The sequence below is a fragment of the Anarhichas minor genome, unplaced genomic scaffold (assembly GCF_050575085.1).
Source record: "Anarhichas minor isolate MPS153535 unplaced genomic scaffold, ASM5057508v1 ptg000136l, whole genome shotgun sequence".
In the NCBI taxonomy this organism is placed as follows: Eukaryota; Metazoa; Chordata; class Actinopteri; order Perciformes; family Anarhichadidae; genus Anarhichas; species Anarhichas minor.
This window is the reverse complement of record NW_027466582.1, coordinates 12,224,255-12,251,331: the sequence shown is the minus strand read 5'-3', so window position 1 is coordinate 12,251,331 and position 27,077 is coordinate 12,224,255. Positions and strand designations below refer to the sequence as shown.

At 41.9% G+C, this 27,077-nt stretch overlaps 1 protein-coding gene across 1 annotated transcript in view; it reads left to right on the top strand.

Annotated features, from left to right (window-relative positions):
• The window catches only part of ryr3 (ryanodine receptor 3), a 102,229-nt gene that overhangs the window by 72,852 nt on the left and 2,300 nt on the right, over nucleotides 1–27,077 (top strand). Inside the window, 56 exon segments of the mRNA XM_076084058.1 lie at nucleotides 70–239; nucleotides 525–745; nucleotides 1,569–1,659; nucleotides 2,004–2,144; nucleotides 2,699–2,862; nucleotides 3,095–3,173; nucleotides 3,308–3,397; nucleotides 3,787–3,930; nucleotides 4,181–4,243; nucleotides 4,411–4,486; nucleotides 4,595–4,718; nucleotides 5,332–5,447; nucleotides 5,528–5,595; nucleotides 5,704–5,825; nucleotides 6,021–6,070; nucleotides 6,157–6,217; nucleotides 6,316–6,554; nucleotides 6,748–6,829; nucleotides 7,430–7,560; nucleotides 7,689–7,807; nucleotides 8,181–8,379; nucleotides 9,187–9,281; nucleotides 9,605–9,750; nucleotides 9,992–10,079; nucleotides 10,195–10,287; nucleotides 10,952–11,119; nucleotides 11,826–11,885; nucleotides 11,993–12,140; nucleotides 12,238–12,379; nucleotides 13,491–13,587; nucleotides 14,579–14,691; nucleotides 14,861–14,912; nucleotides 15,002–15,058; nucleotides 15,231–15,330; nucleotides 15,675–15,754; nucleotides 15,918–15,994; nucleotides 16,088–16,161; nucleotides 17,938–18,018; nucleotides 18,171–18,259; nucleotides 18,343–18,471; nucleotides 18,573–18,677; nucleotides 19,014–19,095; nucleotides 19,211–20,490; nucleotides 20,618–20,670; nucleotides 20,742–20,913; nucleotides 21,049–21,135; nucleotides 22,030–22,230; nucleotides 22,336–22,466; nucleotides 22,871–22,913; nucleotides 23,645–23,772; nucleotides 24,127–24,187; nucleotides 24,566–24,712; nucleotides 25,568–25,702; nucleotides 26,218–26,374; nucleotides 26,493–26,557; nucleotides 26,955–27,055. Of these exon segments, the coding sequence (XP_075940173.1) occupies nucleotides 70–239; nucleotides 525–745; nucleotides 1,569–1,659; nucleotides 2,004–2,144; nucleotides 2,699–2,862; nucleotides 3,095–3,173; nucleotides 3,308–3,397; nucleotides 3,787–3,930; nucleotides 4,181–4,243; nucleotides 4,411–4,486; nucleotides 4,595–4,718; nucleotides 5,332–5,447; nucleotides 5,528–5,595; nucleotides 5,704–5,825; nucleotides 6,021–6,070; nucleotides 6,157–6,217; nucleotides 6,316–6,554; nucleotides 6,748–6,829; nucleotides 7,430–7,560; nucleotides 7,689–7,807; nucleotides 8,181–8,379; nucleotides 9,187–9,281; nucleotides 9,605–9,750; nucleotides 9,992–10,079; nucleotides 10,195–10,287; nucleotides 10,952–11,119; nucleotides 11,826–11,885; nucleotides 11,993–12,140; nucleotides 12,238–12,379; nucleotides 13,491–13,587; nucleotides 14,579–14,691; nucleotides 14,861–14,912; nucleotides 15,002–15,058; nucleotides 15,231–15,330; nucleotides 15,675–15,754; nucleotides 15,918–15,994; nucleotides 16,088–16,161; nucleotides 17,938–18,018; nucleotides 18,171–18,259; nucleotides 18,343–18,471; nucleotides 18,573–18,677; nucleotides 19,014–19,095; nucleotides 19,211–20,490; nucleotides 20,618–20,670; nucleotides 20,742–20,913; nucleotides 21,049–21,135; nucleotides 22,030–22,230; nucleotides 22,336–22,466; nucleotides 22,871–22,913; nucleotides 23,645–23,772; nucleotides 24,127–24,187; nucleotides 24,566–24,712; nucleotides 25,568–25,702; nucleotides 26,218–26,374; nucleotides 26,493–26,557; nucleotides 26,955–27,055 (7,387 nt within the window).

Here is a 27,077-nt window from a genome sequence, read left to right as displayed (position 1 = left end):
TAAGTACAATGTTTACACACGGCACATTGAACTGAAACTTTTTCCCCCTAAAATGTGTTTAACCTTCAGATGGTACGCTGACGGAACCTGACATGTCAGCCTGTTTCTGTCCGGACCACAAGGCCTCCATGGTGCTCTTCCTGGAACGAGTGTACGGCATCGAGGACCAGAGCTTCCTGCTCCACATGTTGGAGGTCGGCTTCCTGCCTGACCTGCGAGCCTCTGAGTCTCTCGACACGGTGAGTGAGAGGAAACCCCGATAACCTTCACTATAAATCCTGAGCAAACCTTCACCTTCAAACCTTCATTTTGTTACCAACAACCAAAACCTTTGTTTCCCATGTATCCTAAAAGAGCACATTTGAGTCTTTTAGCCTGTAGTTGCACAAAGTAAAAGTGCTTGTTGCTAGCATGTGTAAGGGAGCCTATTTTCACTCCAACTTTCTATTAATCATCAGATGTGGGGAGATGTGTTTTGTGCCTCTTCATCCTTTAGTTCACATGTATTGTGTTCCGTTCCACAGGAGGTGTTGAGCACCACTGAGACGGCGTTGGTCATGAACAGGTACATCGGCTCGGCCCTGCTGCCTCTGCTCACCCGCTGTGCCGCTCTCTTCAGCAACACGGAGCACTACGCACAGCTGATTGACTCCACGCTGCAGACAATCTACCGGCTGTCCAAAGGACGCTCGCTCACCAAAGCCCAAAGGGACGCCATCGAGGAGTGTCTGCTGGCTATCTGCAAGTAAGGTCCCGCTGAGCTTTGATCAGACTCAGCCGAGGGGAAATAAAAAAAGGGGAGCTGGAGATTTGCAGAGGCTGCGCCATTATTCTTTCAAACAATGGCACTGTCAAACGGCTTGCCTCAGGCACAGTGCAACACATATTGAACAGCACGTAGGACAAACTGCAGGAAACGCTAACATTTGGCATAATAGATTCAGGGCTATTTTACCAATCTTTTGGCACTTTTAGACTCAAATAATCTGATATTTTTGACTTTATAACATTTATACAGTTAACGCAGGTAAACTTAATTTGAATTAGTAGGGATTCAAAGTAATTGTTACCTAAAACCCTAAATGTTTATTTTGTCTAATGAATAAGGCTAGATATGTAAGATGTGTGATTTGCCACAAAGAGTAATACTGCCTCACTAACTGAACAATTTCAATTTTATCAGGGCCAAATTCAGCATCAGCAACGTTATACTTTACTAACAGCCAATTACAGAATGAACACACTGATACTTAAGGATTTTAACCACATAATGTTGGCAGCCATTTTTAATGTCTTTGACAGAGTTTAACCTCGACTGACCCTGAATCATGCAGCTTTGTGAATACACTGCCACAGAGATGAGGCCACATTTCAGAGTACATTTATAATTCAGTTCAGGTGCTCAGCTTGGTCTAATTGGACATGAGAGAATTAAATCGGATAAGTGTGGTGTGTATAATGGATTGAATCTGCAGTTATTGTGGCTATTGTATCAAATTTATGAGGGAGTCTCGAATCACTGCTCCTGTGTTTTTATGTTTCACTAATGTAATTCTTATATTTCACAGGCACCTGCGTCCCTCCATGATGCAGCAGCTACTCAGGCGGCTGGTGTTCGACGTTCCTATGCTCACTGAATACTGCAAGATACCTATAGGGGTGGGACACTAGACGGGTTTCTTTTCACTATTGTGCTTGATTTATTAGTTGAAACGAGAGTTATGGCGTAATTATAACGAGCAATCGGAGGCATCGCATATTTCACAACCCATTCATCCTCCTCATTTGCTGTGTGTTGAACGCACAGACATATTGTTTCCTCATCCAAGCATTTCTTTAAGTCTGTTTGAAGGCAGGTGACATGAGGCATCATGTGTTTTACCCTTTATACATGAAATACAGCATAAATAGTACAAAACTTACTCTTTGGCCATTGATGTGCAATCATTTTTTATATAGTTGAACTAAAATCGTTATGTTTTCTCCTTATATTTGATTTCTAGCTTCTGACCAACCACTATGAGCAGAACTGGAAGTACTATTGCCTGCCTTCTGGTATGGCCAGCTTTGGCATAGCCTCCGAGGAGGAGCTCCTCCTTACCAAGAAACTCTTCTGGGGAATCTTTGACTCCCTATCTCAGAAGGTACAACCAGAAACCCTGTTGTGTAGATTATTCATCAAGATCCACTGACAGTGTGTGTCTGTAGTGTTTATGATTTTGGAAAGCTGTATTACTTATCTTTATTTTGTTTATCTATTCCTCCTCCTGCTCATTTTTTTATCTCTGAGAATAAATCAGGAGGCAAAGCCATCAATCTCTGTTGCATAACTAAATGTTTAGTAGTGTGTTGGTGTCTGCTCTCTAAAGCTGTCCTCTGTTTGCTGTTGATTTTTTTTATATTCTGTTTTTTAGACAAAACTTAGAACAACAAAAAACAAGAAAGTTCTTGGTAGTCAGGAGGTAGTGAAATGAAAGCTGAATGGAGTGCCTCGGAGCAGTGCAGCTGAGGCGAAGCCAAAACAGATGAATCATTTATCAGTCTGTGACAAGCCATCTCTTGGTGCAGACTTTATCCAGCTTTCCGTCTTTTATTTTGCCTCCTCATCGTTTCCTCTTCCTGTCTTTGCTCGACTCAGTCTGTCCATCTAATAGCTAAGCAGACATGTCCTCATTCTGCTGATCTGTCTCTTCTGTAGAAGTACGATGCGGACCTTTTCAAAAGTGCCATGTCATGCCTGTGTGCCATCGCTGGAGCCTTGCCTCCCGACTTTGTGGATGCCAGTCTCGGAGCAACACTGGAGAAACAGGCATCAGTGGATGCACAGGGCAACTTTGATCCTAAGCCCATCAACACCGCCAAGTGAGTGGTCTGAAAATGCATTTACTTACTTTTAGATTAAAAGGTACAATTTTTGGAAAAAAATGAATCAAACATATAAAACTGTTCTGCCAATGTTAGCTTTGGTTTAAAAACGGCAATTTAATCACGATTGGTGGGTTTGTCTGTAAATCAAAACAAAGCTTTTGCCTGCTCAATATACAAGTAAAATTGACTTTGAAATAATTATTTCAATATTATTTTCACTTTCTAGTATCGCTCTTCCTGAAAAGCTTGAGTACATTGCCAACAAATATGCAGAGCATTCCCATGACAAGTGGTCCTCGGAGAAGGTTAGTCCCTAAATTTGTCTTATTTGTGTTCTGTGTGGTACAGTAGCATGCCTGGCCACCAAGCACTCACGATATATCACTTAGTTTATATTCCTGAAATGCATAGTACTATAAGGCTGCAACTGTTGTTGCAGGTGTCAATAGGCTGGAAACATGGAGACAGCCTGGACGAGCAGGCCAAAACCCATCCACTGCTGAAGCCTTACAAAGCTCTGAGTGAGAAGGTACATGCACACTGGTACATACACAGCTGCCGTTAGGGGAGTAGGAAGCATTCTTTCAGCTGCTGATTGTGCTTCAAACATAAGGTACTTTTTTTTCTGAGTGAAAGAAATCTCTCACTGTGGCAAAGCTGTTTAAAGACGGACATAATGGTGTTGGTTGCATGCAGGGGCAGAGCCAGTGTTGCAATTTCTTAAGAGGACAAATTAATTGGCCAACTTGGCAACACATTTTTGAATGCGTCATGCTAAACTACTCTTTAACATGAAACTCCAACAGGAAAATAACCTCTAGAAAATGTTTTATTTACACATCAGATGGGGTTTGTCTTGTATGAACATTCTCACCCATGTTGAACTCTCGCATCAACTTTTGTGTGTTCAATATGCAGGAGAGAGAAACGTACCGCTGGCCAGTGAGAGAGTCATTGAAGAGCATGCTGGCTATGGGCTGGAACATTGAGAGGACCAAGGAAGGAGACGCCATGTTCCAACAACGAGAAAGTGAAAAGCAGCGAAAGACCTCTGAGTCTCAGGTAACATCCTGATGTAGGATCACAATCAGACATGAATGTTCTCACAGATGTTTCCTTTGTGATACTTATTTCCTATCTAACACTTAAATTCACAAGATTCTCCCTTTTTAAAGATGGTTCCGGCACATCAAATTCAATTTTCTAAACCTCACATTGATTTGATGAGAAATATTTAAAATTGCTGATGCATTTGTAGCTTTTAATATTGAAATCTGGTTTGTGCTTGTGTTGTCTCTATCTGACTTTGTAGATTAATGGATTCAGTCCTGCTCCAATGGAACTGCACAATGTCACTTTGTCTAGAGAGCTACAGGTTGGTTTTTGTTCAACTTTTTCTCATTGTTGTAATAATATGATCATTGTTCTAAAACAGTTGTTACATAATTATGCTCTAGTCTCAAGTGTGCGAATTGTCTTTTTTTTAACACAAACCCAATGTGTTCAGACTTGATTACATTTGAGTGTGTGCTGTACCTGCAGGGCATGGTGGAGGTTGTAGCAGAAAACTACCACAGTATCTGGGCCAAGAAGAAGAAAACTGAACTCGTTAGCAAAGGTGTGTTAGTGTGCAGTTTCAAAATACACTTGAGTTGCGGTAATTCTGACTAGTGAGCTGTGTAAAATGGGTATGAAAATGATTTTTGAATTTGATTTGACTTGTCAGGAGGAGGGACCCAGCCGCTGCTGGTTCCCTATGACACCCTGACAGCTAAAGAGAAGTACAGAGACCGAGAGAAGGCCCAGGAGCTCTTCAGATTTCTGCAGATCAGTGGCTATGCCATCATAAGGTTACCCTCCTCTCCCTGCAGTTTGTCCTTCCTTAAAGAAATAAGCAACATTAAGAAACACAAAGCACAATGTCACAACAGCTCAAAGCACTTTTAAAAGTTTCCTGTATTGTATATGGCAAAACTTTAGACTGTGCTTAATGAAGTCATTCTAGTTTAAATCCTAATGTGCACTGCTATGAATACAAACCATTTAATTCTTTGTATCGAAACACTTTGCTTTTGGTAATTGATTAAAAAAAAAGAGTAATTTAATCAAGAGAAGCACTGATTGAGACACACGTGCTGTACATCGACACGGACACTAACCTCACACACACAACATGACGTCGGTGTGAAAGTTCCTCAGTGTGAGTGAAAAACACATAAAGTTTGCAATTTGTAAACACCTTTAAGTCCAAAAGAAGCAATGGAGGAACAACCTTAAAAACAAAGGTTTTGGCAACAAGAAGGTCTCGTAACTTTTGGAGAAAAATTAAGTTATTTAATTGCCAATGTTTTACTGTGAACATACAAGTGATAAATAGTAATCGGTCATTGGAAAATTGCAGTTGGTGCATCCCAAATCTGAACAGTAACTATTCGTGATTTCTTGACTTTTGTAATCTGACAGAGGTCAGAAAGACATGGAGCAGGACTCTTCATCCATGGAGAAGCGTTTCTCCTACAAGTTCCTCAAAAGGCTACTGAAGTACATCGACTCTGCCCAGGAATTTATCGCTCATCTTGGTGAGTGTGTGACATTTTTATATTGATTCAGAATTTGTCCTCGACGCTGACCTCGCCACTTAACACTGTTGTTAATCCAGAGGCTATGGCCACTAGTGGGAAGACGGACAAATCGCCTCATGACCAGGAAATCAAGTTCTTTGCCAAGGTCGGGAACACTTTTTTTTGCAACAGAACCACTGACATGTTGTTGAATTCACTCTTAATAAAGCTTTGAGTAAGGTTTGAGTCTCATCCCTGCATTTCTTCTCTCCAGGTGTTGCTTCCTCTGATGGATCAAACTTTCAAGAACCACTGTCTCTACTTCCTGTCCACGCCCAGCAAGAGCCTGAGCAGCTGTGGCTGTGCTTCCAACAAAGAGAAAGAGATGGTCACCAGGTACTGTGTAGACGCAATGGATAATCTGTGTCATCAGCCTTTTCCATCGTCAGGTTTTTGCTATTCAGAGAGTCCTCCCTTTTAGCTCAGTGGGAGGAGTGAAGATGTTCTCTTCAATATTTCCATCAGAACTTTTCTTATTTCCTTTCTTACTTTGCTTTTTTCAATTCTGTCCTTACCGTCTTTCTTTTCCAGCTTGTTCTGTAAGCTGGCAGCTCTTGTCAGACACAGGATTTCTCTCTTTGGTAAGGTTGGCATTGCCTCTGTATGCTCGTGTGCCCCTTTGCTTTGAAATCTCTTTCCACATCTACAGTAAATGTTTCTCTCACAGGAAGTGACTCTGCAATGATGGTGAGCTGTCTGGACATTCTCTCCCACACACTTGACACCAGGTAAGGTGTCTGTATATGCACAGTGACCCATCAAGTAGACAATAAAACTATAGTCTTGAGCGTGCACATTAGCCCCTGTGTTCCCTCCCCTCTCTCAGAACGGTGATGAAGTCCGGCTCAGAGCTGGTCAAAGCCGGGTTTCGGACTTTCTTTGAGAGCGCGGCAGAGGACCTGGAGAAGCTGCTAGAGATGCTAAAACTGGGGAAGTTCATGCAGTCCCGTGTCCAGATGAAGAGCGTCACACAGAGCATCAACTATGTGACTGTGGCGCTGCTGCCCATCCTCACTGCCATCTTTGAGCACATCACAACATACGAGTTTGGACTGGACCTGCTGTGTGAGTTTGTGTTTATCACTGATTTCATTTCATTTATATTGCGTTTTCTTTAAAAAGCAAACATGAATATAGCGATTGCAAATGATGCTCAATTAATGGTGCTATCAGCGGCCACAATCCATACTTTGTGAATTTTTTTTCTCTTCCTGTTGTTTTTATGCAAGTAAAAAGTTTGTGTTTTTGTTTGTTTCAGTGGATGATGTGCAGCTTTCCTGCTACCGAATCTTGACTTGTTTCTACTGTCTGGGAACAGCAAAGAACGTCTTCGTGGAGAGGTAGGTGGACAAACCTTTCTTAAACTTTGCAGCAGGATGTAAATTGGTATTTGGTTCAACACATGAGCAGTACTGTCTATTTGATAAGTTTAAGACTCCTTGGTAATGATTAATGCTTGCTATAATTTCTATCATCTACTAGAATTGGTATCAAGGAACTGTGAAATAGTATTTCATGAAGTATAATATGCTTGTCACTGTTAATTAGGATTTGTCTGTAAGGCTTTTTGATGAACTCATATGTGTGACAAATGCACTCAGGACTTGAAGGACAATTTATGATACCTCATGTACCCATATACTTATTTAAAAATATACTATGATACACTTATGCAATAGTTTCTGTGGTACAGTATGCGTTACAAAATGAAGGCAGAGGTTTATTATTTAGTTATATTTCTAAACTATATCAACCTAGGGGAAAGGAGACAACAAAAACACTTCATAGTGTCAACTGCATTTCATTAAAACCATTATTCTGTAACTGGCAATAAAATAAAATAAAAAAACTGTTGTGCAAAATAAAGTTACATAAAGATACATTTTTGGTGTGTTTTTTTTTTTTTATTACACTTCATAAATGTACATGTGTATCTGCAGGCATCTTCCAGTGCTGGGGGAGAGCCTGGCGACCCTGGTGGGAGCCATGCCCGTGGCGTTCCTGGAGCCCCACCTAAACGCCCACAACCCTCTGTCTGTCTTCAACACAAAGACCCCCCGAGAGAGAGCCAGTGAGTGTCCACCTGATGCTCCTTTTTATTTTTGATCATTATCCCACTCATTTACAGTGTTTTGCTGTTGCTGTGTAACGTTTATACTTTAGAGCATTAAATGTTGTCTGTGTGTTTTTATTTTTCAGTCCTGAGTATGCCGGACAAAGTGGAGGAGATGTCTCCGGAGATGCCTCGTCTTGACAGACTGCTGAAAGACGTCAGCGACGTCTCAGAGTCTGGTGCTCACTACAGCGACGTGCCAGAGGTCAGAAGGACAGATGGGATATTTGAATGTATACAAACATCTGCATTTTTATAGGCATTTGGTCCCACATGGTCACTACTTGAATGCTAAAGAGTATCGTGGCGTAGTTACAAAAAGTCTCTGTGGAACATGGTCTATTTATGGAAGATATGCATGTTATACTGTATGTTGTCCAAACTATGCCTTACTATGAAGTATTTTAATGTTAACATCGTACAAATATATCCTATAGACCGTATCAGTGTGTTGCACAACTGAGATTTAAGTAACTATTCACCTACGTGACACATTTGCACAAATTCGATTTGTACAACTCTTGTGTTGCCTCAAAATCAATCATGCAGACATTTGAACTCTAGCCTCTCTCCTGCAGGTCATTGAGGTGGTCCTTCCCATGCTGTGTAACTATCTGTCCTACTGGTGGGAGAAAGGTTCGGAGAACTCTCCTACAGGTGCCCAGTGCTGCACTATGGTGACTTCTGAACACCTCAGCTTAATCTTGGGAAACATCCTCAAGATCCTGAACAACAACCTGGGCATCGACGACGCCCCCTGGATGAAGAGGATTGCAGGTGAGTGCCAGGCTCCAGGCTGTTAGAGAAAGAACAAATATGATTTGAAAGGGTTTCATGCCGGTCAGATTGTGTTTTTTTTCCAGACTTGCAAAGGCAGGGCTTGTACTAGGTTTATTTTGCTTTGTTGGGAAACGGAAGAGAGAATTTTACAAATGAATTGCTTCATGGAAGTATGCAATTACATTTCCTTAGGTGGTGAGTTTTGTTCTCAACAGATGTAGAAACTACCCCGCTGTCTCCTTTTCTCCTTTAAAACATATTAACAAACAAGTGAAACTTGAGCATAATAATGAAAACTCTCCAAAGGTATTCTAGATGATGATGCCCTTGTGGAAACCTCATGTTAATGCAATGTTAATGTTCTTTTCGTAGAACATTAGTATTTTCAGTGCACAATCCTCAGCGGGAGTTCAGGAAAGGCCAGATCAACATAATTAGCTGCTGTGAAGGCAGATAGCCTGAAGCATCACTTCTTAAAACCACATTTGAATATTTGACTTTACATACAAGTAAATTAAACAAGCGAATAATTGATATAGTGTATCCTGTATTAAACTATCTTTTGAATAATATTTCCTGTTTTGCGTACTATTGTACTTTCGGAGACGAGGATAAAAACCACAGTTGCGGATATAACTTAAAAACTTGTGGTTGTTCTAAAACTAAGTGCTAAATATAGTTTGACAGTTGTGACACTTGACACCAGAGCCAATAATCTCCAGCGACAGAGGAATGACTGTGGTTGTCTGTATATCTCAGCTGCCCATGTCCAGAATATATATTTTCCATCGTCTCTGTCTCCAGTCTACTCTCAGCCAATCATCTGCAAGGCTGGAGCAGATCTGCTGAGGACCCACTTCCTGCCCACACTGGACAAACTGAGGCAGAAGACAGTGAAGGTGGGAGCTTAAAATATAACGTACATTGTATCCTATGCTCAATGACACTTGTGGGTAAAGTAGATTTTTTTTTTTGCTGACTCCATCGTAAAGGGACTGAATTTATAGTGTATTTATGGAGCAGTCAGTAGTCAGAAGAGCTGGTCTACCAACGTTATGCTTAGTCACACCTGCTGAGAGTAACAATAACTCTTGTCACTTCCTGAGAGAGCATACAGGGAGGAGATTATTACCACTGAGGTGGAAGGGGGGTCTTGTGTGAGGACATTTTTTGCTAATGAATTGATTGCTGGAGATGAGTTGTTGATGTGCTGCAAACGAAGGTTGTGGCTGAAGAGGAGCTGCTGAAGGCCGACGGTAAAGGTGACAACCAGGAGGCCGAGCTGCTCATCCTGGATGAGTTTGCTGTGCTCTGCAGAGACCTCTACGCCTTCTACCCCATGCTCATCCGTTATGTGGACAACAACAGGTACAATATCAGCAGAGAAAGAATAGTCTCTATTGCAAAGATTTTCAGGGGGATTTTTTACTATCAAACATTAGTTTGTCTAGTTTTAAACATCACGATTGTTTTCCTGTAGTCCCTGAGCTTTATCCACCTATATGTCTGATTTATGAATGCTTAGTATCGCCGTGACCTGCACAGATGTGACACAACGTAATGTAACTCAACAAGAAATGTCTCTGGTTCATGTCTCCGTCCATTCCAGGTCCAGGTGGCTGAAGCAGCCGGACGGAGACTCCAACGAGCTCTTCAGGATGGTGGCGGAGATCTTCATCCTCTGGTGCAAGTCCCATGTAAGTCTTACTCTTCAATCAAGTAGTCATATCACAATATGACGTTTGATAATGGTATGCTGGTCTTGAGGTTGTCTTTCTTGATTAACCTCTTTTCTTTGTGCTCTGAACCCAGAACTTTAAGCGCGAGGAGCAAAACTTTGTGGTTCAGAATGAGATCAACAATTTGGGCTTCCTGACTGGAGAGGGCAAGGCGAAGATGTCCAAGGTGAATGTAATGGATGTTACATGTGGTATGGGTGAATACAAAATGGCAAAAACAAAATATTTGATATTGCTGATGATTAGCTTTATGAAAATGACTTCTGAAAGTGATTAGGGCGAAAAACGAATTCTTGATTAACTTGATTACTAAAAACATCTTTGTATCGAAGCTTAATTTAATCCAACAATGAATTAATCCTTTTTGTATCCAAAGCCCAATGCATCTTCTTCATCTGTTCGTAAACCTCACATCGAGGGTTTACGACATGACATTTCATGCGGATATTTGTTGCGGTGAGGTCGGGTCATATTTCTGGATGTTGGCAGTGTTCGGTCCAGCAGTCGCTCAACAAGCTGTCACTGTGGGAGTTTGTTGTTTATTTGTTTTGGCGGAGCCGGACACTTTATTTATTTTCACTCTTGGGTTGTTTTGACGCAATAGCTCACAGTGGAGCAGATCTCCTCCGCTCTTGATCCCGGATGACTCTGCTTGTTAGCTGATTTATGTTGAGGCACTTTGGGTCATAGTGTGCGTTTCATCTTAATCTTTGGTTTTTAAAGGTGAAACACAAGTTAAATTACAAATACAAGATAGGGCAAGTTAGAATAATTGTGAGGAAGTGACCAATGTTAAAAAGGGTGTGTCTTTGTCTCCTTCCTCTCTGTAGTCTGGGGGCGACCAGGAGAGGAAACACAAGCGGCGTCGAGGCGAGTACTACTCCATCCAGACCTCCCTCATCGTCGCTGCCCTGAAGAAATTGCTCCCCATCGGCCTCAACATGTGCACCCCAGGAGACCAGGAGCTCATCTCCCTCGCCAAGATACGCTACAGTCTGGTAATGCCTAGTTCACACTACTAGACCCACGATCAGAGGTTCGTTGGCTCGGCGCTCCCACTATGATGCTCAAAGACGCCAGCCGAGAGGCTTGCTGGTATCGCACAGACACATTCCAGATATCTAACATGCTGAATATCTGAACCTGCTTCAGCCAATGAGAGCACGAGAAACCTGGTGGAGTGGTCGCCTGTTACTCTCTCTTTACAATGTCCTTACATTCAGCCGTCTCATAAGCTATTCGAGGTCTCATAATTGATTCACTGATAGACAATATTAGTGGAGCCTCTAATAAAGTTAATCATTTGAAGCTCATTGAGTGCAACTTTCTAAATCTCCTATCAAAGATACATTAAAGTACTTTATATTAAGCCGGAGTGGTGCCTCTTGACCAGTCTTATGTGATTGTATGGTCTTTCTTTGCATCACAGACTTCAGCTTTTATTTCATTATGTTGGGGATTATTTAGAGGGAGTTTAAAAGAATTGAGAAAGTTTTGTTGTGATGCAAATTAAAGCCCTTAACCAACAAACCATGTCTTCTTTGGTGCGGTCGACATTCAGTAAGTTATGGAATTGCAAATACGTTTCAAATGTTGTCCAATGTGATAGCTTTATACACAAATTAGCACCCTGTCTATTTACTTTTAAAGTCTTCTACTAATAAGGTATTAACAATGCATTATGAATACCCTTTCCCTTCATAGAAAGACACAGATGATGAGGTGAAGGAGCACTTGCGTCAGAATTTCCATCTTCAGGACAAGGTGAGATGATGTTCTACCTGGTTGTCATTCTAATAGAAGATCAGTGTCAGTAATATAAGTATAACGCTGCTGTTTATTTATTGATTTTGAGTGTTATTGTGTCGTAGTCCGATGACCCAGCGGTCCAGTGGCAGCTGAACTTGTACCACGACGTGGTGGTGAAGAGCGAGGAACCCGCAAACTCGGAACACACAGTGGACCGAGTGCAGAGCATCTCAGCTGCGGTCTTCCACCTGGAGCAGGTAGAAACACACACAACAGATTCATTGATGATGAATATATTTATTTGTTGCAGCAACACAGTACCAAGCATATAGCATCTTTGTCTTCACAACTGGTCCCGACTTTGCGTTTCACCGTCGTCATTTCTTCACCCCTCAGGTGGAGCAGCCTCTGAGAAATAAGAAGTGTATCCGGCAGAAGCTCCTGTCCAAACAGCGTAAGCGTGCTGTGGTGGCGTGTTTCCGCATGGCTCCACTCTACAATCTACCCAGGTGATTTACAATGTCAATAATTCAATATTGACATGAAAACCCAAATTAAGACATTGCTTTATGTCAATCTAACCGTACATAACAGGCAATCACCGAGTAGTCGTCGGGGGGAGGGGGGGCAGGCATTTTACTTCTGGATTGTGTGCCCATGTGAACCCCTCATCACCTCCCTAATGGCCTTCTCTCCTCTGTGTTGTTTTCTTGCATAATACAACCTCATCCTCCCTCAGATACAAAAATAATAATTACTTCCTGAATGGCTATCGGGAGGTTTGGCTGGAAAGGGCATTCAAAGCCTCCAGCTTTGACCGCCTGTTCTCCCTGCTGACGGTAAAGTGAAACTACAGGGCGAATGCTTCATTAGTTCAATCCCCCCCCCCCCTTCATCCACCAGGCTGTGGACCGACCTTCTGCCTACCTGCCAAACCAATTGTTTCTGCACTGTTGATTCTGATTGGTCAGCTAGCATGAGCCCAAGAATTGACCGAAAACAAAGTTATTCGGAAAGCGGAAACACACTGCAAGCTGCAGGCCTTTGTTTCATTTCAGGTGTACAAGGAAGGATTGAAGAAAGACGGAAAGAAAGAAATCTATTCAAAACAATTTTGACTTTTATTAGTTGGCTACCTGGTTTACAAAAGTATGTTTGATTACAGTAATATACAGTATAAACGCTGTTTCATGTTATTTTGCTTCCTGCTCTTAAAGATCTGTTTTTCAAAAGTTGTGTAGTGTTACGACACACATGTGCATCTTTTTAAAATATTTTTTCTGATAATTACAAGAAACAAAGTTGTTGATGCACCTATTTGTTGGAAAACTGCATATCTCCCCTAAAGTGTGCATGCTCCTCTAATGAATGTTACAACCTGATGGAAGGAACTGTAGCTATGTCAGAGACCAAACGTGACCAGTCAGAAGAGCCAGTGGGTCCCACATTGACCAATCACCCCCCTGCCTGAAATGCAATTCCTGTAACCCCTTCCTCCCCCTTCATCTCTCCTTCCTGTCTCCTCCAAAAAACTCACCAGAACCCACCCTAATGCCACTGTACCTCCCTCCCCACTACCCTCCATTCCTCCCAACCTCCCCTCACCTCCTCCCTCCCCAGGCATCGCGCTATCAACTTCTTCATCCCGGCCTATCAGAGACTTTGGATAGAGGCAGAGGAGTACTCCTTTGAGGAGAAGCTAGTTCAGGATCTGGCAGTAAGTACTGGGCTCGCCTTGCCCTTGCCCCATGTGCCCTGCGTTGGCACCCCTCTGCCAGTCCTGTCTGCCGAATGCTTCTTTAGCACCGCGCCCGTCGAGCCTTGGGAGCGCGCCCGGGTGGGGACCTCGCCCAAAGCACCCAGGGGCGGCCCTCGCTCTAGGCGCGCAAAACCCTTCAAACAGAGATCCGTCAGGGGTCAGAGGCTGCATGACCAACTCAGGAGACACAGGGTCAGCTCCGGTGCTCGCGTCTCTAGGAAATCAGGCTTTGCCTTTCTGACAGCAGTGGTAAGGAGGGCCTTTGAATAGGAGTCATTAGGTGTTTGGCTGTCAGATCTGGATCCAACCCATCAGTTGTCTTTTTCGCTGTACTCTGTAAGTCTGTAGTGTGTAAAGGTGACGTTACAGTACGTTCTGTGGCCGTGACGTCGGTGGCATGCTTGCGTAGTCATGTGAAGATCATACTTCATTAGTTCTTTGTACGCAGATGTGCAGCAAATTCATAAAGACACTAAAACTGTGCCATTGAATGAGAATAAAGTACAGCCTTAGATACAGTTTTCTTCAACAAGTCTGTCAAGATTAGTTTGGACTCGTGGACATTTGTGTAGTCCCTCTTAGTAATTAATGCTCCTATACTGTCATATAGCGTCATTCTTCATGTTCAAAGTCATATCACCAAATGGCTTACTGCTTGCATCTGTTTGCTGTAACATGCATGTATTTGAACACTGATTTCAACACTGTTCATCATTCACTCTTAACGTCCTTTCCACGGATCACCAGGACATGATTAAAAAAAAAAATCATCTGCATGCTAGTGCTCGTTGAATGTTACCGACTCTTTACAGGGTTTTTGACAAATGTGTGAATGGGCACAATTGTCAGTAAGTTTGTGAAGATAAAAAAAAGATATATATTTTATTAGAGGGATGATTAGCGATCAGATGAGACAATGCTAACTGTTCTCACCTGTGGACTCCTGCAGAAAACCCCAATGAAGATTGTGGAGGAGGAGGAAGAGGAGGTGGCTGAGATCCAGCCGGACCCTCTCCACCAACTCATCCTCCACTTCAGCCACAACGCTCTGACAGAGCGAAGGTGAGAGAGTCAAGTCACTGAACACGAGTCTATGTAACAGTGAGCATGCATTTGAAATTCTGACATATTTATTTTAAATGTGCTACTTTTAGCTTTTGAATTTCAATAAATAATTTCCTCTTTAAGAAGTCACTCAAGAGGGACATACTGTACATCTGCTTCTTTTCAGTTACTTGGATGAAGATCCTTTGTATATTGCGTATGCAGACATGATGGCAAAGGTTAGTGGCCTTTAAGTTATTCTTTACGTTTAAATAATTCTGGAAAGACTTGATTTGACGACATGAATGTTGTACCTTTGTGTCTTCAGAGCTGTGCAGAGGATGAGGAGGAAGAAGAGGAGGAAGGGAAAGAAAAGACTTTTGAGGTATGCCCTCATTCAGGCTGATACCCTCATAACAAAGTCTGTGTTACATTCTTAAAAACATCTTAGTTTACCAAAACTCTGTCACCTGGAAATACTCCGAACAGGTACATTAAAGTTTATGCTGATGATGACGTGCGTGTGCGTGCGTGCGTGCGTATGTGTTGCTCCGCAGGAAAAAGAGATGGAAAAGCAGAAGATCCTGTATCAGCAGGCGAGGCTGCACGCCCGCGGGGCCGCAGAGATGGTGCTACAGATGAGCAGCGCCAGTAAAGGTAACGAAGAGCTGATCTGTAACCTTTCTGCTGGTTTACAAGCTCTCTTTTTTCTGGGGAGCTTTAGTATAAATGCATTTAAAAGGTCTTTCATTGATGACAAGAATACAATTCTGAAGTAAACTATTGATATGTATGTTTGAGACCATTTTACTGCGAAAAAGTCACTACACAAAAAAGCTAACCTGCCATCTAAAACATAATGAAATATGTTTTTGGTACCCTGAAATGTATCCTTGCCATCTGATCTGCTGCTGGGATTTATCCTTCATCATCATCAGTCAAACCTGCTTCTGTCCTCCATGTTTGTTGACTTGCAGCTTTTCTCCTACTCTTTCTATCAGGACATCTGGGCCCCATGGTGACCTGCACCCTCAAACTAGGAATCTCCATCTTAAATGGAGGCAATGTGCACGTTCAGCAGGTCAGATTAAGCAGCTGAAATATCCAACTATATTCATCTTTTTGTCCTATTTACTGTATCATTCTCATTCTTCTGTCCAACCATCAACATATTCAGAAACCACACTGGAGTAGCACTTGTTTTCGACAGTAGGATGTTTAATGCATTTCCTCTCTTATCACAGAAAATGCTTGATTACCTGAAAGAGAAAAGAGATGTAGGCTTCTTCAAGAGTCTCTCAGGACTGATGCAGTCTTGCAGGTAATATACTGTTATGTTATCTATGCCGCAAAAAAAGTATTTCTGTGCTTACATCAAGTGCTTCTATTTTACTTCTGGGTTTTCTTTGCCCAGTGTTTTGGACTTGAATGCATTTGAGAGGCAGAACAAAGCAGAAGGACTTGGCATGGTGACAGAGGAAGGTTCAAGTAAGTTAAGAGTTGTGTTAGATGGGCAATTTGATTCTACCTGTTTTCCCCACTTCAGTCTTCTGAGAATCACATTTGTGACATGAAGTTAGGTTGATCCCTATGTTTTTACTCTTGATCACAAGACACCAAAACACCTTGTCTTTTTCACTTCACTAAACTAATGCTGAACCATGACAACTGCATAACATAGGTGTCCATGAATGTCCATTATGAAATGCTGTTCCTAATTAGTCGCTTCTGTTTGGCCCTTGTAGATTAAACAATCGAAATGGCATTGCTATCAATGTGAATTTTGATTTATACAAATAGTTTGATGCTTGCGCTCCAGTCTTGAAGCCGTTAAAGTCGACAGTGTGTTGTCTTCTACGTCTACTTTTGCACTAAAACAAGCAGGCGTGAGTTTTAGATATATTATGGGACTGTGTAATATTTACTATGGGATTTAATAGAAGTATAAAGCCTATTTCTGTTTACCTTTATGATGATATTAAATCATGTATGTATGCTGTCATGTATTTCACAGCAGTGGCTTGTGAGTGGCTGTCTAACAGGACATGGTCCAGCATTAAAAACAAATCTCTCTCCAACTTTTAACAAACACTCTTCACTTTGACGCTTTTCCCATCAAACTATGTCCGTCTTTTCATCATTCTGTCCTCTGCCCAACATTTCCACCGAGTTCTGTGTTTAACAATTCAGTGTTACTACTCGTGTCACTGTTGTGAATTTTTCGCCGTGACTAAATTCTTATTTAGTTGTCATCTCGTTGGATACAACATAGACACAACTCAGGCCTATGATCCCCCCCGTCTAAAACTATTCTTTTTAACTGCATGACTTTGTTTTGTACTCGTAGACGATATATTCATAATTCTTTGTATTGTAATTCAATGTCCTCTCTTTTTGCTTATGTCTTCGTGTATTGTTTGTCTCCTTCCTGTCATTAAAAAAAAAAATCGATGGCAGCCAACTCTCAGTGGGGTAAATAGCAAATTTAGATCGTCTTGACATGGCTCTGCTTCCACCCTGAATGTCTCCTCCATATCTGTGGTTCATGCTTTATTTGGTAGCCATTCTCCCCCTCCCCCACATGTCTGTCGGGACACACTGCATGCAGAGTGTACACAGAAAGGGGATCTTCAAGAATCCATTGCTTGTCCTGTTGTGTGTTATTTGTTCCCATTCCCTTTAATGTTAACATTAATATACTGATGCTCAAAGCTGTTCTGAGGCTATCAGTGCCACATCTCATGGACTCTTCCGCAGCCTAGAAGCAAAACTTTGTCTTGCTTTGGATTTTGGGCGTATTTCACCAAGCTGGTTTCCATACAGATGTCTAACTTTCACATGGTCTTATCTGCTCACAGAAAGGTATTAGTGCTCATTGTGTTTAGCTGACTGGATTATCTGGTTAAATGATGTAACCACGTCTGTCCACTGCTCTTGTTCTTGAAATGACACCCTTCATCGGGCTCAAACCCCGCCCAACATGTGAAAGTTGTCAGGCGTCCTCCAGCTTATGGAAACGTCCCAAGTGTTTCATTGTTGTTTATAATGTAAGAGCATTTTTACAAAAAGCACTTTGGATTCAGTTTTAAACCTGCAATCTAAAGGCCCTGGACTTCAATTATGTATTACACATAAGATCTGCCCTGCTTGCCTCATATTAATTGCTTCTGAAGGGATTTTACATATTATAAGGGCTTGTTGTGTTGAATATATAAATACTTATGTTACTCTTTGTAGTCACTAAGATCTCTTCTCTCTTCTCAGGTTCCAAGGTGCTACAGAATGATGAATTTACTAAAGATCTGTTCCGGTTTTTGCAACTTCTGTGCGAGGGGCACAATGGAGGTGAGCTCGCACTTATGGTTATTTTAAAGTCCTGCATCTTCATCATGGAGCATTGTTTTGTTTGTATAACTTGTTTCTGCACTGCGCCATGACGGCACAGTGATCCATAAGAAGAGGAAGGACATGGATGAGAAAATGTTTCTTTCTGTCAGATTTCCAGAACTTCCTGAGAACCCAAACTGGAAACACAACCACAGTCAACATCATTATCAGCACTGTGGACTATCTGCTACGTCTTCAGGTTTGTAGAAAGCAGCAAATGTTCACTCGCTATTACTTGCGCCCTTATTTTCATTTGTCTACCAATGTGATCCTGCTCTCTAGGAATCCATCAGTGACTTCTACTGGTACTACTCCGGCAAAGACGTCATCGATGATCCTGGAAGATTCAACTTCTCCAAAGCTTTATCCGTTGCCAAGCAGATATTCAACTCACTGACTGAGTATATTCAGGTAGGAAGCCGATCCCTCGGTCAACGCTATTAAATCCACAATGTAAAGATTGAAATTACCTTTACAAATATTTCATCTTTCCCCTCATCTCTTTCCTACAGGGCCCTTGTATCGGGAACCAGCAGAGTTTAGCTCACAGCAGACTTTGGGATGCAGTTGTCGGCTTCTTGCATGTATTTGCCAACATGCAAATGAAGCTGTCTCAGGTACAATACACTTTGTAATTTTTCTACTTGAAAAGCATCTCCTTATACAAAACAAAACATAGTTCAGCATGAGAGGATACAACTAAAACAAGCAAATCTTTTGTTCAATAGAAGTACTCTCTTCCTTCTTACTCCTTTTATCATCTTGTGACCCCAAACATTTATCTCACTTCTCAATATATCTCTATAGTTAGTCATTTATATCTCTATAGTTAGTCATTTATATCTTTATTACTGAGGTGAACATTTGGAGTCTAAACAACTTTGTTTTGTTCTTCCTTTGGGAAAACTCCTCCAGAGTAAAGCTTTAACAGACAGACTCTCATCTCTTTGTAGGACGCCAGTCAGATTGAGCTGTTGAAGCAGCTGATGGATTTACAGAAGGACATGATTGTCATGTTGCTGTCTCTGCTAGAGGGTAAGAGCCTGAAGCGGTCGTTCGCTGTCAAAGAAATGAGCAAGAACACAAACATGTCGATACAGTTCAATCCCGCGTCTGTCGTACATAACACATCGTGTTTTTGTGCAATTAGGTAATGTGGTGAACGGAACAATTGGAAAGCAGATGGTGGACACCCTGGTGGAGTCTTCTAGCAACGTGGAGATGATCCTCAAGTTCTTTGATATGTTCCTCAAACTGAAGGACCTGACGTCCTCTGACAGCTTCAGAGAGTACGACCCTGAGTGCAAAGGCATTATTTCAAAGAAGGAGTTCCAGAAGTCGATGGAGAGCCAGATGCAGTACAGCCAGTCCGAGATAGAATTCTTGCTCAAGTGTACAGAGGCTGATGAGAATGACATGTTCAACTACAAGGACTTTGTGGAGCGGTTCCACGAGCCGGCCAAAGATATCGGCTTCAACGTGGCAGTGCTGCTGACCAACCTGTCTGAACACATGCCGCACGACTCCAGACTCGCCACCTTCTTAGACCTGGCAGAGAGTGTGCTGAGCTACTTTGAGCCTTATCTGGGTCGTATTGAAATCATGGGCAGTGCAAAGCGGATAGAGAGGTTGTACTTTGAGATCAGCGAGTCGAGCCGTGAGCAGTGGGAGAAGCCACAGGTCAAAGAGTCCAAGCGTCAGTTCATCTTCGACGTGGTCAACGAGGGCACGGAGAGCGAGAAGATGGAGATGTTTGTGAATTTCTGTGAGGACACCATTTTTGAGATGCAGCTGGCCTCGCAGATCTCTGAGCCGGATGTGGTTGAACAGCCTGAGGAGGAGGAAGAGGAAGAGGCACACAGTATCCTGGACGAGCTGGACGGAGAGGAAGAGGGCGCCCTGGAGTCTGCCTCAGCCTTCACCATGGCATGCCGCTCGGTCAAGAAGAAGATTGGCCACGTCCGCCAAATCTTTTCTGTTAAAAACGTACGCAAGCAGTTCAAGAAAATCAAGAAGCTGAGCATCAAGGAGACTATCACCGGCTTCTTCTCCTTCTTCTGGATGCTCTTCATCGGCTTCTTCAAGGGAATCCACGGCCTCATCTTTGGGTTCTTCCACGTCATCTGGTCCTCCATGTTTGGCGGTGGCCTGGTTGAGGGAGCCAAGAACATAAAGGTGACGGACATCCTCGGAAACATGCCTGACCCGACCCAGTTCGGTATCCACGGGGATGTGATTGAAGGAGAGAAAGTGGAGGCCATAGAGTCATCGGGAAGATTAAATACAGCCATGGCACCAGCAGGCGACTTAGAGGTGGATGCGATGTTGGATATGCTGTCGAATCCCAAGAAGGAAGGAGGAAAACACGTGGAGCCGGGCCTGGGTGATGTTTCTGAGTTGAGTGCAGAGACCTCCACTGCTGATCACAAGGTTTGTAGTCACAATTCAATAACTTCCTCCGTGTGATAAATGATTTTTAAACCGCGTAGACGTCTGCTTTTCGTCATCACTTCCATTCAGTCTTTCAGCTAATGAAAACATAATTGTCCCGATTCAGAAAGCTGCTGCCAAGCCTGTCGAAATGCCCAAGAGCGAACCGGAGAAAGCAGAGTGAGTAAAATGAAGTGTGAGGGAAAATGAATTATCATCACATAAAATCAAACCAACTGTTTTGAATACAGCACGGAGAACCAGGAAAAGGAGGATAAGCCAAAGAAGGAGGAGGAGGAGGAGGCCAAGGAGCCAGTGGCGGAGGAGAAGCCCAAGACCAGATCGAGTCACCCTAAAGAGGCTGCGCCGGCCTTCATGTTGAGTATCTTTGCTGTTCTGGAGGTCTATGTGTCCAAGATGCTGGTGAGCTCTACTTATACTTTCCTTTAAATAGTTTCAAAATGTCTTGTTCCTCAGAACTCATTCCTGTTTTGTTTCTTTCTAAAATGTGCATATAGGCCAATTACAAAGCAGTTAATCAAACTTTTTTCCCTCCAGAACTTCCTGGCCCGTAACTTCTACACCCTGCGTTTCCTGGCTCTGTTCGTGTGTTTTGCCATCAACTTCATTCTTCTCTTCTACAAGGTAACTCAAGTCAAGTTCCCATCCAAATGTCAACTGAATTTCCAGAAAATTGTCGTAGAAAATGCAAAGTAATTTGTATTTCCCTCTACTACTGTTTAGTAGCAGGAGTTGGATGCATAGAGAGAAACAGTTGGTGCTGTTAAACCTTTTCAGAAGAAGAGGGTGCAACAGGATGACCTAATTAAAAGAGCACCGGCCAAATGCGAAAACAATGGAAAACCATGTAGAAAATGCAGAAATCTGGCATTTATGTTCAGTCCACACAGATCTAATGTTTTCATTTGCTGCCATTTTTTATTGTTTTTAGAGGAACGTAAGCTTGAATGTCATTCTCTAAGTCCATTGCATTGGACTCTCTCAACCTTTGTTATTCAACAAAAGAAGCCAAACTTCTCAAATGTCCAATGTTGTCTTAACACAATCGAATGTACAAGAACTAAATAATATACAATTGGAAATTCTATCAGAGAAAGTCACAAGACAAGACAACTCTTTCATAATCCTCATTCCATACAAACATGCATAAATTAAACTGGAGCTGATATTATGCTTAAGCAGTCTAGCTCCCTGAAATGGGTGTTTTCTCTTCATTGCTGCGCTTTGGGGATACAAAACATATCCCTCGACCTATCCAGCTGTTTCATTGAAATTATTATGATTTCAACGTGATGATCACTAACAATCTGTTCAATAACCTGAAGGACAGGAAGAGTAAAACCAAAACAACAAATATGTAGTGGGAAGAAAAGTCAACGAGATCTTACAGAAACACATGAAATGACCACGACCTGTTAACAGGTAATGTGTCGATATTCACACATCAGCACCACGAAAACAGATACAAGGACACTGGATCATTCATTGTATATGTGGTGCATACTCTTTGCTTTTTAGGTCACTGGTGAAGCTGACGAAGAAGTAGATGAGGAAAAAACGTGGGACGGCGAGGAGGATGATGGTGTGAACACATTTTTCGACATGGATGAGTTTGTGCTGCAGGAGAGCTCCGGCTACATGTTACCAACCCTGCGCTTCCTGGCTATATTCCACACTGTCATCTCATTTGTGTGTCTGTTCGGTTACTACTGTCTGAAGGTAGGTATATTTACCATGCTATTACTACGATACTATTTTATTTGCAGATCATTCCTGTGTGTAAGCTACAGTTTTAGTTACCCATCTTAATGTGTTTGCCACAAGGTTCCTTTGGTGGTGTTCAAGAGGGAGAAAGAGATCGCCAGGAAGCTTGAATTCGATGGCCTCTACATCACCGAACAGCCGGGTGACGATGACATCAAGGGCCAGTGGGATCGACTCGTCATCAACACACCGTGAGCCTCGTTTGCGTCGGGCATTAACAGTAGTCTCACATCTGGATCCTCTTAGTGATGAGGGCAATGGCAAGGCCCAAAGCGCTCGTGTGGGGAAACAGTTTGACGCAGACAATGCTCGCTGCAGTATTTGTAATGCAAAATGCAAAGATGACCAGTTCCAGATTAGAGGGTAGTCGGAATTATTAGACGATTATTCGCTAAGTTAACTAACCAAGTATTCATCGTTGTTGATGCATTTCTTATCAGTCATTCAACAATAATCAATAATGAAGATAATGATCGTTCCTAGCTCACACATTTTGGATGCAGTTCAGTACACAGCAGACTTTGGGAGGGAATGAAATAGTTTTATTGAACTGTTGTATTACACAGCTGAGTCTAACTTCTACTCTCTGTTACAGGTCTTTCCCCAGCAACTACTGGGACAAGTTTATCAAGCGCAAGGTGAGAATATTAAAGAAGAATTTCAGGCCAAAGTTCCAACACGTAGATACTGACAACTGATCAAAACTAGAATATATCACTAGGTATGGTGGGCATCTCTTACAGTACAATGTGACCTAATGGCAACTTGCCATCATATACCACGTCCTTATTACATTATAATTGGTCTTATTGTCATTATTTGACTTGTTCAAGTGATTGGCTAAAGCTTGAAGCACTTTGGCAAAACTGCTTTCAGTGTTTGTGCTGCACACTTTAAATTAAACACAGTTTTACCTATAGGTCAACCTAAAACCAAACTACTCCGCCTCTGAATGTAACCGTTTTTAACTGTGTCTGTTGTTGTGTGGTTGTTTGTTTTCAAGGCATTGTGTTCTGTTTTAATTGTACTCTCGACATCATGAAAATGAGCGCATGTCCTCAGGGATTCCTCGAGATTTAAATATATGAATAAATGGATAAGTAGTAATATTGTATCCGTCAATCTGGATTCCTCGGGAGTCACTTAGTCTTCTAATATGGATTCTTCCAGGAATCCATATTCGAAGATTGTTGTTGTAATGCAGTTTTCAGTAGTTGTTAACATGTTATGTGAGGATAATATTGATATGCCTTATACAGACTCTGGAGCATCACTGCGTTGCTGCATCGTCTCTAAAACAGACTGTACTCCTTTCTCACAGTTTGATGTTAAGTGACCGAGCTGATCTCTTATGACTCTGAATGTGTAGGTGATCAACAAGTACGGTGACCTCTATGGAGCGGAACGCATCGCTGAGCTCTTAGGCCTGGATAAGAGCGCTCTGGACTTTGACCCCACAGTGGAGACGGTAGAGAAGGAAGCTTCCCTGCTCTCCTGGTGAGAACTCAACCCTTTCACAGCCAATGACAATAAACAGCAGTTTCTTTGTCTTAAGGAGTTGTTCAAATTGTACTCAAAGGGCTTTTAGATTAGGCCTCGTCTCAAGCATGAAAGTTTGTGTGGTGCTGTTGGGTGGATTCAGGTCTAAAGTGTAACCATAAACAAAACATTATCTTCACATTTTTAATGATAATTAGCAGGACATGGATAGAACGATTAATATTCCCCTCAATCAAAATGAAACAGACTCATAGAAAACCTTAATAACACTTTATAATCCTTATAAGCTTGCGTGTGAGCTATACAGCAACGCCACGAATGTGGTTCAACATTTTGTTTTCTCGTTGGCAGGCTGTCCTCCATTGATACAAAGTACTACATCTGGAAAATGGGCGTGGTTCTGACTGACAATGTAAGTTTATTTAATGTGTGCACTAAAAGCAACTTGTGTTCCCAGCACTGTGGGGGAAGTACAATGAAATGTTTGACTTGTGATGTCAGGGTTCTGGCTATTAAAGCTATCTGTGTAACGCATTTAATAATATAAATGAGATTAGATAGCATTAGATACGTATGTATTTCTTTTTTTATTCAACATACTTTTTTTTTTTCATATTGGGAAAAAACTGTTTATTGAAGAATGTAACATATGTTGCAATAGTATGCCGAACTCTACAATAACATTTTGTACATGCTTGAAGACAAATACGCAGAGCAATACAAAGATATTTTTAAATATTCATAATCCCCATCATGTGTCACTAATGCATGGCCTTTTTCTTTCCTGCAGTACTTCCTGTATCTGATCTGGTACACCATCATGTCCATCTTCGGACACTTCAACAACTTCTTCTTCGCTGCCCATCTGCTGGACATCGCCATGAGCGTCAAGACCCTTCGCACCATCCTGTCTTCCGTTACCCACAATGGCAAGCAGGTACGTGCATCAACCAGCAGAGGGAGCCAGAGCACAGAGAAGAACAGCCGCATTAATCACCGCACACTCGTGTGCCAGAGCAGCATTTTCTTATCTTCCCCCTTTTTCCAGGTTTTCTACTCGGATCTATAAAAACCTTAAAATGAAGGAAAATCTTTATAGCGTTTTGAATTGATAAGAGTGAAGGGATGTGGTTTGTGGTTTGCAGTAATCTAGTAAAGCGCAGTATAAACAGGTTATACCTCGTATTTGAACCAGTTTTTAGACAAATGAAAGATGAGATAGAATTTGATTTACTTCTCACTGTGATTGAAAGTGTTGAATGGCTAAATAGCTTGCTAAAAGTAATGCTTAAACAACTCAAATAATTAGGTAAATTACAATGGATAAAGTGTTGAAATACTGAGCTAAAAGTACTACTGTACTACTGTTGGGTAATAGGCTAAAAGTAGTGAATACATGGTTGAAATAGCTCAAAGTAATGGAATAAGGGTTTATATTATCTTTATCTTCTTTCTCAAAGTAAATGCATCTGGCATTATCCACATATAAATGCAGTTTTGTTCAGAGAGAAGTTCTGTAGTAATGTGAATTTGATTTGCTGAAGGTCTCTGAATACTTACGAAAGCCGGTCAAAAATCCTCAATTCAGCTGCCGAGGCCTAAGAGTGTTGCAGTTCATTTATGCTCCACTTACGCCATTAAAGGAAGCTGCCCTGACCGTGACATGTTCATTCAGTTCTCTGACATAAGCCCCCTCGACTCTCAGCTCAAATTATTACTGGGAATACTTAAAGGTTTGAATGTTACAATGACTGACTGTACTTCAATGTGTTTTTTTTTGTTCTCCTGCTAGCTTATGCTGACTGTGGGTTTGCTGGCCGTGGTCGTCTATCTGTACACCGTGGTGGCCTTCAACTTCTTCAGGAAGTTCTACAATAAGAGCGAGGATGAAGACGAGCCCGACATGAAGTGTGACGATATGATGACGGTATATATTCATTTAGGAAAACGACTTTCCATGTCTGCAGCCTTCAGCGAGGGCAAATGATTGGAGATAACATTTATTTTGTATGTTTGAATCGAACATTTTTTGCCTGCTGGCCTTCGTTTTGATATGAAAGCAGGAGGTGACTACTAGACTGAGAAGAATGTATTTTTCTTTAGTGAACTTCGCATTACATTACAAATGATTTAATACATAACTGGTGAATGAAATGTATGTTCTCCCGCTAAAGGAACAGTATATTCATTTTCTTAACCTTTTATAAGACATATCTTTTGCTTCTTCAAGCTTTATGCTTCTTATTATCTTCTAGCAATAGATGTTACATTTCCAGTCGCAGACTGAATCCTCAGTAACATCGTGCAATGAATTTAGTTTTTGTCTGAAGTGAAGGACGAAAATGAAAGCCACCACAGAAGAAGATACAACTGCCTTTAATACTCATGAGTTCATCTTAAAAAGTGAAGCTCAAAGTTGCTTTCCTTTTCTTCTATTGGCAGTGCTATTTGTTCCACATGTATGTGGGTGTGAGAGCTGGTGGTGGTATTGGAGACGAGTTGGAGGACCCAGCTGGAGACGCCTATGAGCTCTACCGCATCCTGTTTGACATCACCTTCTTCTTCTTTGTCATTGTCATTCTGCTGGCCATCATTCAGGGTACACAATCGTTATCATTGTCCTGTCGTGTATCTGTGTTCTGCTTCATGAAGCATAAATGCACCTAAAAATGTGTTATAAGTCATGCTCAACAGCCAACTGTTGCACCCTCCTTCAGGTTTGATCATTGATGCCTTTGGTGAGCTTAGAGACCAGCAGGAGCAGGTGAAGGAGGACATGGAGGTGAGACAGCAACTGTGTGTGTGTTAGGAGGAAACAATTCATTTAGTCATGTGCAGATACATAGATGTGGAGGAAAATACTGATAGGAAGAGTGCTTTCACACTTAAACTGTTTGGTTTGTTTCAAACAAACCCAGTCTGGTGCATTTGCCTCGTTCATTTTGGGCTGATGTGAAAACGTCAACCGAAATGATGCAGATATTTTGGTGGTTCCTCATTTAAAAGTGAGCAGTAAAGTAAAAAAAAAAAGCTACAACAGTAACTATCTTCTCCTGTAAGATAACAGAAAACAAACATCTTATTTGTCCTGTAAGAAAGATACAGAAGAGTATGTTACGAGCTGACCTACTTGAGGCCCTGTGTCAAAATGTAAACCTCCCCTCTTATTCCTCTTTCAGACCAAATGCTTCATCTGCGGCATCGGGAACGACTACTTTGACCGGACGCCTCACGGGTTTGAAACCCACACCTTACAAGAGCACAACCTAGCTAACTACCTGTGAGTGCAGCAGCAGATCAAA